General features: G+C 37.5%; 1 protein-coding gene across 7 annotated transcripts in view; it reads left to right on the top strand.

The window, feature by feature from the left end:
• The window catches only part of LOC127961674 (inositol hexakisphosphate and diphosphoinositol-pentakisphosphate kinase 2-like), a 30515-nt gene that overhangs the window by 1720 nt on the left and 15868 nt on the right, over positions 1 to 12927 (top strand). For all 7 annotated transcript variants that reach the window (XM_052560902.1, XM_052560903.1, XM_052560899.1 and 4 more), the window contains exons 2-22: positions 1343 to 1818; positions 2074 to 2269; positions 2670 to 2760; positions 2867 to 2952; positions 3449 to 3603; positions 4200 to 4301; positions 4597 to 4758; positions 4925 to 5046; positions 5128 to 5229; positions 5382 to 5468; positions 5563 to 5638; positions 7250 to 7359; positions 7952 to 8037; positions 8115 to 8240; positions 9562 to 9683; positions 9776 to 9958; positions 10052 to 10193; positions 10326 to 10549; positions 10966 to 11093; positions 11195 to 11309; positions 12813 to 12920. In XM_052560902.1, the coding sequence (XP_052416862.1) occupies positions 1669 to 1818; positions 2074 to 2269; positions 2670 to 2760; positions 2867 to 2952; positions 3449 to 3603; positions 4200 to 4301; positions 4597 to 4758; positions 4925 to 5046; positions 5128 to 5229; positions 5382 to 5468; positions 5563 to 5638; positions 7250 to 7359; positions 7952 to 8037; positions 8115 to 8240; positions 9562 to 9683; positions 9776 to 9958; positions 10052 to 10193; positions 10326 to 10549; positions 10966 to 11093; positions 11195 to 11309; positions 12813 to 12920 (2673 nt within the window). In that variant the 5' untranslated portion in view covers positions 1343 to 1668. The remainder of the gene's footprint in view (positions 1 to 1342; positions 1819 to 2073; positions 2270 to 2669; positions 2761 to 2866; positions 2953 to 3448; positions 3604 to 4199; positions 4302 to 4596; positions 4759 to 4924; positions 5047 to 5127; positions 5230 to 5381; positions 5469 to 5562; positions 5639 to 7249; positions 7360 to 7951; positions 8038 to 8114; positions 8241 to 9561; positions 9684 to 9775; positions 9959 to 10051; positions 10194 to 10325; positions 10550 to 10965; positions 11094 to 11194; positions 11310 to 12812; positions 12921 to 12927) is intronic.

Raw genomic sequence — 12927 nt, 5'->3', positions numbered from 1 at the left:
TTTGAAACACAAATTAAAATTCATAAAGACACCATAAAAGTAATCCATAATATGAATTGACCTGTTTAATCCAAGTCCTAAAAACAGTTGCTTTTTATAAAAAACTGATTTAATTTAATCTTTTTACTTGCATAAAAACAATGGTCAGTGCACATCCAACAACAACTTACCACTCTGCCCTGGTTCATTGGAAAGCCACAGGAAACTTTTAGCTTGATCCATGTTGGTTCTCGTGGAGGCTCAACCATACTTGCATGCCACACAAGTACAACTACAGGTACAACCCACCTTGGCTCTTGCAAGTCAAGCACATTTGAGCTAGAACTGAGCAATATTAAAGCAAGAAGCCCAATTAAACACTGAATTTAGAACAACTAGCCAACGCATAGATCCATGAATAAGGTCTTAAAGTGACAGCAGTTTAATATACTTGCTGCTGTGTGTCCTTAATGTTAATCACAAAAGAAAGAAAGAAAATATCACTCAATGCTCTTGACTGAAAATCTTTTCTTACTTTATATTTAATTCATACAGTGAAGACTATATGAAGTGTTTCATTGTTACATTGACATTCAATTTCTGTGGTATTTCTTACTAGAATGCTACTGTTAAATAGACTTACTGTACTTGAACAATGTAAGGCACTTTTTTATGTTGTGTTCATTTATTTGTAATTTGCATCTTTTAGGGAAATGAATTTGGGAAATTAGGGAAGTTAGTTTGTCTGTAGTCGCTGTGCGGTTCTGTAACTTACAAAAAATTGTGAGAAAAAAAATTGTGAGAAAATTGTAATCCTGTCTGAAAAAAAAAAACAGATTTTTGCAATATCACTCAACCCTAATTTGAGTTTCCATTTACCTTTTTTGATGTGCTCTATGTATGTGCGTTGATCAGTGTTTATATGTGAATAAAAACCTAATTTGCTCATCATATATAATCCTTTTGTCATATAAAGTGATCAGAAGACTTTTATTAAGCGGCTCAATTTATATGGATTCATTCATGATGTCTTTATGAACTTTCTGAAGCATCAAACCTTTGGTGGAATGGACTTGGCGTGGAGGGACAGACATCTCTAAGGTTTCATTAAAAACATCTTCATTTGTGTTTGGAAGATGAATGGAAGTCTCATGGGTTCTGAATGACATCAGGGTGAATAAATAATGACAGAAACTGCATTTTGTGTTACTTTAATTTGGTGTTATTTAGTGTAAATTAATTTTAATGTAAATTTACAAGGATATGCTTGAACAAACATAAGTCCTTACACAGAAATCACAGTTTATGTGTGCACTGGCTGATTAGATCACTTATTGACTAAGCATTTTGTTTGTTTTTGTAGGAAAGAAGATGCTTTTTTTATTCTTCAGTTCACTCTTTGAGGGTCTTGTTAAGACATCTGGAGAAAGATCCTCTCTCATATAAACTGAAAAACATCAACTCCATCAACTTTACATCTTTCCCCATAACTATTTACCTGCACTTTGGCAGGCCTTGTCCAGCCTCTTCTCTACCCCGCTAACTCACATTCCCACGCTTCGCCATTGACCCACCGCGGCTCCTGCAGGCTGGGTACGGAGCTGGTCTGGCCGCGTGCCCCTCCAGCTCTGTGTGTTAGTGTGAGATGGAGCGGCAGGCTGCAGAGGGTCGTAGCCGCTGTGGACTGTAATGTCAGAGCCCAGCAGCCCCGGCGAGAGCCAGTGCGGCGCTCCCAGATTCTTCGTGGGCTGCGCGGAGGATGAGAGCGAAGGCCTGGACGACTACACCAGCATGAGGACAGACATGGAGCTGTACGAAGATGACCTGGAGGATGACTCGGTACGAATGGTGTGCAGTTTGATTAAGTGTCTGGTCTAACAGAGATTTTGCAAAAAGTGGGAGATTTAGTAGTTAGAGGACAGAAGCTAATGTTGTGCAGTATGTCTCAGTATGTCATTCCTGGGATTCTCCAAGTGTTGTTTTCAACATCTGTACACACAAGTATGGCTACTCATATGCAGGCTTGCTGCTGATTTTGACATGTTTAGGTAGACACTGATACGTCTTATTTAAATTCTTGTTTTTTCTCTTAAGCCTCCAGAGCGTCAGATCGTGGTGGGGATTTGCTGTATGATGAAGAAATCCAAGTCCAAACCCATGACTCAGATCTTGGAGCGTCTTTGCAAGTTTGAGTACATCACAGTGGTCATCTTTCCAGAGGACGTCGTACTCAATGAGCCGGTGGAGAAGTGGCCACTCTGTGACTGCCTGATCTCATTTCACTCGAAAGGTTTGTCAGGTGCTTGTGTCCTTCTGAGCTGGTTATAGATCGCGTTCATAAACCGTAAAGCAAGTCAATAAAATCAAGAAGCAGCTTTATGGAAGAGATCTCTTGTTCATTTATCAAGCTTTCCTTTATCATTAACTAGTCTAAGGAGACACAATGAAGGTGCAGACAACATTTTTTGTAATCTGTGGCCTGCATTTTGCTCTCATATGAAGTTCCAAAAAACATGGATACCCGTTGAAACGACTGGATTTTTTCCTGTGCAAATAAGCCAAACAATGAATTTGTCCTTTAGTGTGCAAATATACCTGATAAGCAGTTTACAAATGTATTTACCAGTGTGTTGTGTCTTTGGCAAGTCATTTTTTATATTTAACCATGTTAATATTTTCTCTTGAATTAGGTTTCCCCTTGGATAAGGCAGCGAGTTATGTAAAACTGCGCAACCCACTGCTCATCAATGATCTGAATATGCAGTATTACATACAGGATAGGTATTCGCATATTCTTCAAACACAGTTTTGAATATTATATCTCATATTTACATACATTTCAGCATCTTGTATGATACCTGAATAATTTTTGTTTAATGATATTTAGGAGGGAAGTATATCGTATCCTGCAGGAGGAGGGGATAGATCTTCCACGCTACGCTGTGTTAAACCGTGACCCTGACAAACCTGATGGTCAGTCAAAGCTTTTGTTTTTCAAATATACATTCTTTTTGTGTTTTTATATCCGTCTTATGTTGTTTACTTGCTTGTTTCCTCATCATCCAATAGTGAAGTGGAAACCTTAATCTTAGCAAAGTGTCCTGCTTTGTCTCTGCACTGATTTATTCTTATTCTTTAGTCTCTCAGTAAATATAGCCCCTCACAAAGAGCAATTTCAAGTGTTTTTCAGGCCAAAGATACAAGTATTGCTCTGAGGCCTGTGATGTGACCGTCTGGAATCCAGCGAGCTGTTATGTTCTTGGCAGCTATGACAGTTCCCTGAGGACCTAAATAAATTAATCCTGCTCTAAACAAATGACAATCAAAGTGCTATATTTATCCAGTTATAATTCCGCATAATGGTCTTTTCTCAGATGATGACTATGTTATCTGCATATCTGCTCAGATATTGATTCTCTACACTGTGAGACTGTTTTGAATGGCCTTTCCTTCTTGTGTTTTGTCATAGAGTGTAACCTGGTTGAGGGAGAAGACCAAGTTGAAGTCAACGGTGAAGTCTTTCTAAAACCCTTTGTAGAGAAGCCAGTTTCTGCTGAGGACCATAATGTGTACATCTACTACCCAACTTCAGCTGGAGGAGGCAGCCAGCGTCTCTTTAGAAAGGTTTTGTTGCAATAACTTCCTGTTATCTCTGCTGTAGAGCTTGAATTGCGTCCCTCTCAGTCACACAGGCACATCATTTGTTGTTGGGAATGGTCCGTAACAGACACGAAGAAGAGCATGCTGACATTTTCTCTTGGCATTCCCTGTCAGCTGTTAAAAATATATTGCAGAGTTTATCAGTGTATTTAGGCAGTGTTTGAATACTACTAACTTGAAGTCTTGTTTTAGCAGTTCATTCATTCATTAAAGCATTTGATTTCCCAACCAGAGCTATAGAGGGCTGCAGGAAAGTCCTAAAACAGGAAACAGAAGCAATAACTCTTTTTGTTGTTTATCACTGCGTATTTGATACATCAGTTACATAATTTGAGTGGATTTGAATTTTTATTAGCTGTATTAATATAAATGTATGTGTTTGTGTTTGGTGCTTGTACATTAATTATAATGCTTAATGTTATATAGCTTAAATGGGTTTATGTTTCATAGTAACTTCTTATTGTAGCACTGAATTATAGTTTATGAACAAAACTGTGAATACTGCACATAAGGCCCAATATTAAGTAAATGATCTGAGTGTGAATGTGTCTTTGTTTCAGATTGGGAGCAGAAGCAGTGTTTACTCTCCAGAGAGCTGTGTGAGGAAAACTGGCTCCTATATCTATGAAGAGTTCATGCCAACTGATGGCACAGATGTGAAGGTACTAAATAATTTAGCATCTTCTTCACGTGGGGATTGCATTACCCTGTTTCTCTTGATCTACTGAATAGGGCAAAGTTTTGTTTAGTTCAATTGCAAATGTGATATTTTTAGAGGTGCAGCAACATTTCTCAGACTGGTTGGTGTCTTAGAATTAGTTCTCATTCATCTTATGCTGTTTCCCTGGAATCTGATGCTATTTGTAAAATGTCTTCGTCCTTTTTTTGTTTACAGCTCTCCTGTGAACATAAAATGAAAATGTTATTTTTCTTTTATGCGTGTTTGTAATGTTACAGGTGTATACAGTAGGGCCAGACTACGCTCACGCAGAGGCTCGTAAGTCTCCTGCTCTCGACGGGAAAGTTGAGCGAGACAGCGAAGGCAAAGAAATCCGCTACCCAGTCATGCTCACTGCCATGGAGAAGCTTGTGGCCCGTAAAGTGTGTCTGGCATTCAAGGTCAGATGGGCTGTTCGTTTCTTGGTTTCTTGAAACAGTACAGAATGAAAATGTTTCCAATAGATTACATTTTCTGGGCTTTAGAGTTTAAGGCATTTTTTTTCTCTTTAAGCTCAGAAAAATCAGTTCATATTGATTTTATTCTCAAAGACTTATTTCACTCTAGCAAACAGTGTGTGGATTCGATCTTCTCCGAGCCAATGGCCACTCATATGTGTGTGATGTCAATGGATTCAGCTTCGTGAAGAATTCCATGAAGTACTATGATGACTGTGCTAAGATCCTGGGGTAAATCCTAATGAAAATGAATTAACATATAGTTAACAAAATGCACAACACGTGATGAGTGTGGCTTGTTCTTTCTCTTAGAAATATTGTGATGAGGGAGCTGGCTCCTCAGTTCCAGATCCCCTGGTCCATACCGACAGAGGCAGAGGACATTCCTATTGTACCCACTACATCAGGGACCATGTACTTATCACATGCTACTCTCACATCTTTTACTCATTAAAGTAGTTTATACTATACATTAATGGTAGTAAGATTCATCTTTCTGTAAAATAAATGCCAAGTGACCCAGTTATGAGTGCATCAGAATGACTTTTTGTGGTTCTGTCTGCTAGGATGGAGCTTCGCTGTGTGATAGCTGTGATCCGTCATGGAGATCGTACACCAAAGCAGAAGATGAAGATGGAAGTGCGCAATCCCATGTGTGTTCTTGTCATCTCCTCAATAGACTTAATCACTTAAAGCATGACTAATAGATCCAAATTGTAAAATGTAGTGCTTTTTCCATTCTTCCAGGTTCTTTGAGCTTTTTGAAAAATACGATGGGTATAAAACGGGCAAGCTGAAGCTAAAGAAACCCAAACAACTGCAGGTAACAATTTTATGTATTTTAATTAATTGAAGTTTTATTGAATTTAAACGTGGGGCCCGTAAAACTCTTTGAGTATGTTAAACATGAAATTAGGAAAATCTGGGTTTTCCGTTTCAGAAAGGGAAGTATGTCAAACCCGAGAAAGCAGGGTAAGTCAAGCCCGTTTCTGAGGGTTTCTAAATGAAGTGCATTTTACCTAAGTAAAATTATCTGACAGTATGGTAATAAATAATATCTTATAGCAAATGTAAAACAAAATTATTCTGAGTGTCCTTTACAAAGTGCAAATTTACAGTAGCTCTGCCCTCCAATGTCACACAAGGTTAAAAACAACAAACGTGAATAACGGCTTCAGTGGTATAGACAGTTGGGCGCGGATAACAAGCTTGTGACGCGATTGACTGGGTTCGAGTCCGGCTTTTGCCGAGCTTGTTCTTCCTACTTTTCCATCACATGTAACATTAGAATTCATTTTCAATAAAAATTAAGAACATTTTCTAAAAATGGAAGGGTCTATAAATATAATCATTTACACTGTTATTATTGCATCCTGTTAATATACAACTGTACTGAAGTGCAAATTGTATATCTGACAGTATACAGTATAAATAGCATCTAATTATTAATTACACTTATTTCAAAGAACTGATTCTTTTACATGGTAAATAGAATAGGCTATATTTTTCACTAAGTGTAAATAGCCGCTGCTGTATTTTTCTTACAGTATTGGCAGATAATTTGCAATATAAGAAAAATGCAGTAAAATTATTACTACTTTATTAAAATTTTTTGCCCGTGGGATACCATGAAAATGAATATCCTATTAGTTCAATAACCTACCGTTCTGCCAGTTTTCACCTGTGCTATTATAACAGGGATAAGAATTAAACTTGTATTGCCATGGTGAATTGTAATACTGGTGCTCCATTGATCATGGCTTTTCATAATCGTGGTGCACATGCTAAACTCAGAGTCAACCTACTCTGAGTTGACTGAACTAACTTAATTCAGCTGTTCTGAAACCGAAAACTCAGAGTTTCCCACCTCTGAGTAAGTCAACTCAGAGTTCAAGTTTTAACTCCGAGTTAGTTGAACCTCCTTATTGAAATGGCCCCAGACGCTCTCAGCCTTATTGACAAAGTCCACCTATTTTAATCTATGAGTTTTTCACCAATGTATCTTCATGACTCTTCCAGTCATTTGTTATTTACTGGCTAAGGTAGTTTGATGTATGTATATTCATTATAAAAGTGTCTATGGTGTTTTAGAATTTATTACTTGCATGAATGTTCCAGGGTGGTATTCCAGAAAGGAGGTTCAACAAACTCTGAGTTAAAGCTTGAACTGAGATTGGAAACAGCTGAATAGAGTTGGTTCAATCCACTCAGAGTAGGCTGAGTAGAGTTTAGTGTGAATAAATAAGAAATACCTCTGTATTTTAGTGTTTTAGTTAATTTAATACCTGTTTTGTCTTGTTTTGCATCACTTTAAGTCATTTTTAGGCCTCTTTGGAAGTATGCTGAGGCCGCATTGTGAGCCAGTCATTTAAATGTTGAAATATTGTTAAAGACTGTGGTGCTACTCCATATCTGTGCTGTGCTGTTTCCACAGGAAGTTCTGGACATTACCAGGACACTTTTGGCAGACATAGGACAGCATACTGACTGTGAAATAGAGGAGAAGTCGTCCAAGCTTGAACAACTTAAGACTGTTCTAGAAATGTACGTTAATGTAAGCCGTTAACTGGGCCATGCTAACTGGCACACTTGCAGTCTCCCGAGGTGGCCTCCTTTCAGTCTTGTGACATGACATATTTTCCAAAGAAATAGATACATCATGTCTCATTTACATTTTTACTGGCTAAGGTTTTATCTGAAACAATACATTAATTGCCATAACAAATGCATAACATGCTCTCTTACAGGAAAACAACAAAAATACAATAATGTTTCTAGTGTGTCAAAGGAGTCATCTGTAACATGTCTTAAAGGAGATGTAGTTGATGGATGTTATATATGAACACTATGTTCAGTGATTTTCCAGCATGCAGTATTTTTAGATTGTCAGTAGGAAGATTCGTCCTGTGACACAATGAAATCGCAGTGTCCCCTTTCACAACCCTTGTCAAGCATCACTCTTATTGAAATAGCGTAGATTCGCCGGATGGATTTCAGAGCAGCTGATCTGGCATGTCCTTGTGGCTATATGTTAATATAGACATCTGGAAAAAAAATAAGGTGGAGGGTAAACTTCTTTTAAGCCTGAAGGATATGGCCTTTTTAAACTCTGGTCTCCGTCTCTGTTTTTTTTAAGGTATGGCCATTTCTCTGGAATCAATAGGAAAGTGCAGCTAACATACCTTCCTCATGGGCAACCTAAAACATCCAGCGAGGAAGAAGGTATGAGCATTGCTGATTGTCTCCTTTGGCTTCAGTCATCTCGTGTTTGATGGTGCTGCTGTGTGTGTTGTGTGCAGATACTCGGAAGGAGAGCCCCTCTATACTGCTGGTGCTGAAGTGGGGAGGAGAGCTGACTCCAGCTGGCAGAGTTCAGGCTGAAGAACTTGGCAGGGCTTTTCGCTGCATGTACCCTGGAGGCCAAGGTAGAGTGTCTCCTGTCTGTTAGTCTTTTAAGATTATGGACACACACGTTCGTCACTGGTTGTTTCTTATTTCACACATTAGTGGACTCAGAAACTCATGATGAAGACCATCTAGAGTTCACAAATCTCATGCTTTAAGCTCCTCCTTAGACCATTCTAATACAACAGCTCTTGTAAACATTATGCCAAAAAAAAAAAATTATTAACACCTAGCTGACTAGGAGTGACTAATACAATACAGGTGATACATAGAGTGCTGTTGGAATGAGTCCTAAAGTTTAGAAACATTTCTGTACATACGGTTCCATTGTCCCGAGGATAATGTTTTTTTGGGGACTACAGAGGCTGCTGGGGACAATAAACCTCATCATGCCAAACAGGAAAGTTTGCAACTTGTAGATTTCAATAAAAAAAAATGGAAGGAGTTTTTAGAAGTTTAATGGTGGTGATGATCAAAGTTTTAACTTTTTATTTCTGGAAAAATGCTTTTGACTTTTTGTTCACTTCTGGATTCACCTACAAAAATGAGTCATCCCTGCGGCACTCAATTAATTACTTATTGTAATATAATAAATATAAGATCTATAAAGTATTTATTATAATATATTTATACAACAATATATTTATTGTTTTTTTTCTCCATGTCCAATAAATTTATTAAATGTAAGGTAGTATGAAGTGTTTCCAAATTTGGGATAAAACCCAGTGCCTATTCAGCAATTTTCATATAATTCTCTTCCCTCTTTCTTTATTTGTTCTTGGTTTTAATTTCTGCCTCTTCTTTACAGAATAAAAAAAAATATATTGTTCATATGTCTGTATTGTCTTCTGATACATTTGTGTAAAGATCAGACTTACATTTTAGCTTTTGTTCACAGATAAACTTTGGCTCTTCCTTATCTCCCAAATTTATTTGAGGTCATGTTTTACTTCCCGATTGGTTTTGTGACTGAAGTTGCCAAATTCAAACTGAACACAGGGATGAATGAGATTTGAGAGCAAAATATACACATTTGCAGTTATGTTATGATTACATTTACAATCTTTGGACTTGTTAACATTTTGGACACGTTAACTTGGACATGTTCACCTACCCTATATCGGTTTTGTTCCACACTGCTCCTACAGACACCTTCTTGCAGAGTTTGTTCCAGCTCCAACACCCATGCCTCTAACTGTCAAGTAAGACCTTGATTAAAGTTTGGAGCTAAACCCAGCAAGACAGTGGGTTTCTAGGAACAGGGTTAATTGCCTCAGTTTTATATGGTTATTTAGTCTCATCATGTGTTTATCTGAGTCTTGTGTTCTTGTCCACTTGTAGGGGATTATGCTGGTTTTCCTGGCTGCGGCCTGCTGAGGCTCCACAGCACCTACCGGCATGACCTCAAGATCTATGCCTCTGATGAGGGCAGGGTGCAAATGACTGCTGCTGCCTTTGCAAAGGTCTTTAGCCACAACAAATACAGGTTGTATAAAGTTTAAAGATATTCAATTATTAGAGGATGTTAAGTTGGTGTTGGTTGTCCTGTTGTCAGGGTCTCTTGGCACTGGAAGGGGAACTGACACCGATCCTGGTCCAGATGGTAAAGAGTGCAAATATGAACGGCCTGCTGGATAACGATATCGAATCCCTCAGCGGCTGTCAGCAGAGGGTTAAGGCTAGACTTCATGAGATCATGCAGAAAGACGAAATCTTCACAGAAGACGACTTTGACAGGGTAAATCATAGCATCAGAAAGCTGTATTTCAGCCCTCTGCTGACTTTATATGAGAACACATCTGTGTCCACTTCATCCCTTTTATTTCTCCAGCTGGCTCCAACATGCAGTAGCTCTCTGGTGAACTCTATGAAGGCTGTGGAGAATCCAGTTAGTATGTGTGATCAAGTCTACACCCTTGTCCAGAGCCTCACCTCACAGATCCGCAAAAGACTTGAAGACCCCAAATCAGCAGGTGATTGCTCTGTGCTCACATCAAAAAAAAGAGAGAGAGAGAGAGAAAATACTCACTTTTTAGAAGGCCAAAAAGAGAAACCTGTGAAAAAAAACCCGATCTGAGTAAATGAGTTGGTGTTGCCTCTCTCAGATTTACAGCTGTACCACAGTGAGACACTGGAGATGATGCTGCAGCGCTGGTCTAAGTTAGAAAGGGACTTCCGCATGAAGAGTGGCCGCTATGACATCAGCAAGATTCCTGACATTTATGACTGTGTGAAGTATGACGTGCAGCACAACAGCTCTCTGGGCCTAGAGGACACATTGGAACTCTTCAAGCTCTCTCGAGAACTAGCCAACATTGTCATACCACAGGTGTGTGAGGAAACTCTGAAACGTGAACTTGTGAAAAAACTTGACCAGCTTTGCTAGAATACTAGTCTCCCAGTCCTTGGACACCACAACCATAAGTTAAATCTAGAAATTAATTTAATTAATTAATTTAAACTCTTTTTTTCCAACTACATTTGACCAATTCCAAACCACATCAATCTTAAAAACTAATATTAATTTGGTATTTTATTATTGATGAGTGATATATAATTGTACATTCATTTATAATGTTATTGTTAATATTTTGAAGAAGATTTTATTTTAATATTTTCTGTTGTCATTTTAATTTTAGTTGAAGACTTTTTTTGTGAAAAAATATATTTTTATACATTTAATGAAGTTTTAATTAATTTAGTACTTCAACTTCAGTACAACTCACCTTCAAACTACTTTTTTAGGAGTACGGCATTAATAAGGTGGAGAAGTTGGATATTGCATATGCGTACTGTCTGCCTTTAGTGAAGAAGATTCAGCTTGACCTTCAGAGGACACACGAGGACGAGTCTGTTAACAAGCTGCATCCACTGTGAGATGCCCTGTCTTTTCACTCATATCTCTTTCTTTCTTTTATTTGCTCTCTCCTATTGAGCATGAAGGCTCACACTTGTCCATCTCTTTGTGTCACAGATATTCACGTGGAGTGCTGTCACCAGGCAGGCATGTCCGCACTCGGCTGTATTTCACGAGTGAGAGTCATGTCCACTCCCTGCTTAGCATCTTTCGTTATGGTGGCCTGCTGGATGTAAGCATCATAACACATTTTAAATTAACATATTTTAAATGTAATAAATTCAAACTTAATCATTACAGGATTGTAATTACAACTACCATATTTTCCGGACTATAAAGCTGGACATACACTGTGCGATTTCTGTGCGATTTCGGCAAGGTACCAACTCACAATGTACGAGTAGATAGCATGCGATGTAAAGCCCAAGCTCACGGTTTTTATGCGCTCACTGTACGGTCCGATTGTCGAGTAGCGATTTGACTGCTCACACTTTTTTTCCTCGTCATGACATATTTTTGGACTGATGCGACTTATACTTAGGTGCGACTTATAGACCGAAAAATATGGTATATGTAAATACAGACATGCAAGATTCAACAAAAACACAATATAGTACACATAACAAACCAAACGATTAGATAAAATAAAGGAAATGTATTATTACAAATGGGTCACGAAAGACCCCTTGCTGGGTTTGCATCGAAAGACGATGATCTTGTGTTGACGATAGCCAGAGATATTGTTAAAAACATCATTTGTTGGCAATATTAAGATATTTGACATTTCCAATTAATGTAGGCCTGTTACATACTTAGTTTTATTAGGCCTATTATTATTATTATTATTATTATTATTATTATTATTATGAAGTTACTTTTATTATCAAATGAAAATTTGCCCCGCAATAATTAACAAATAACTGACGTGATACGATGATAACAAAAGATTAGGCTTTATATTTCCTCCTTAATTAAAATGTTTTTAAAAGAGGTATTTTAAAACAGGTCTATACAATGAATTATAGGCCTATGATTAAAATATTAACACTTCAGTCATCAAAAGGTTTATAACTTTCAAAAACAACCTGTTTAACTATAAGTTTTTTCTTTTTTTTTCACTGTGTAATGGTAGAAATATTAAGGGAATAAATAAAAACTGTTACTTATATGCCATTATCAGCATATGTTGAAGTCGATTTATCTCGTCGTCTCCGTCATTACTGTTTTTACTTTCAGTTACTGTATAGTAAATTGACTAAGATTAAGACATTTACAGGCATAACTCTTGCCTGAAGTTTGCACATTGCTTGTGTGTCATATCCATTGGTTTGCCTTCATGGTTTAAAACAGAAATATTTCCAACATTGGGACGCAACCAGTTACCCCCATACTGAACCGTGAATTTCGTGAACCATTACACTCCTAGAATTTTTTTTGCTTAATATGAAAATAATTATAGTTATATAATAATAAATTTATAATTGTAATTTGAACTGTAATCCATTTTAATTGCATTTAACATTCAGTATGCACATAAGTATATTCTTTCTGTATATTATTTTAGTAAAAGTACTCTTTTTAAATGTACTGTATGCTAAAGTTTACTTACTTTTCACAAGAGTAAAGAAGTACAGAAACTAGAGCAGAAGTACCAATGCCAAAAATGTAAAAGCGAGAACAAAAATACTTTTTAAAGCAGTTGTCTTTCACTGTTTTTTTTTATGTGATGTTTCAGGAGGTGAAGGACCAGCAGTGGAAGAGAGCTATGGATTATCTGAGTGAAGTGACTGAGCTCAACTACATGACCCAGATCGTTATTATGCTCTATGAAGACAACAATAAGGTACATC

This window comes from Carassius gibelio, chromosome B7, assembly GCF_023724105.1.
Source record: "Carassius gibelio isolate Cgi1373 ecotype wild population from Czech Republic chromosome B7, carGib1.2-hapl.c, whole genome shotgun sequence".
Taxonomy (NCBI): Eukaryota; Metazoa; Chordata; class Actinopteri; order Cypriniformes; family Cyprinidae; genus Carassius; species Carassius gibelio.
The sequence above is the reverse complement of the archived record's forward strand: the minus strand, read 5'-3'. Positions and strand labels throughout refer to the sequence as shown.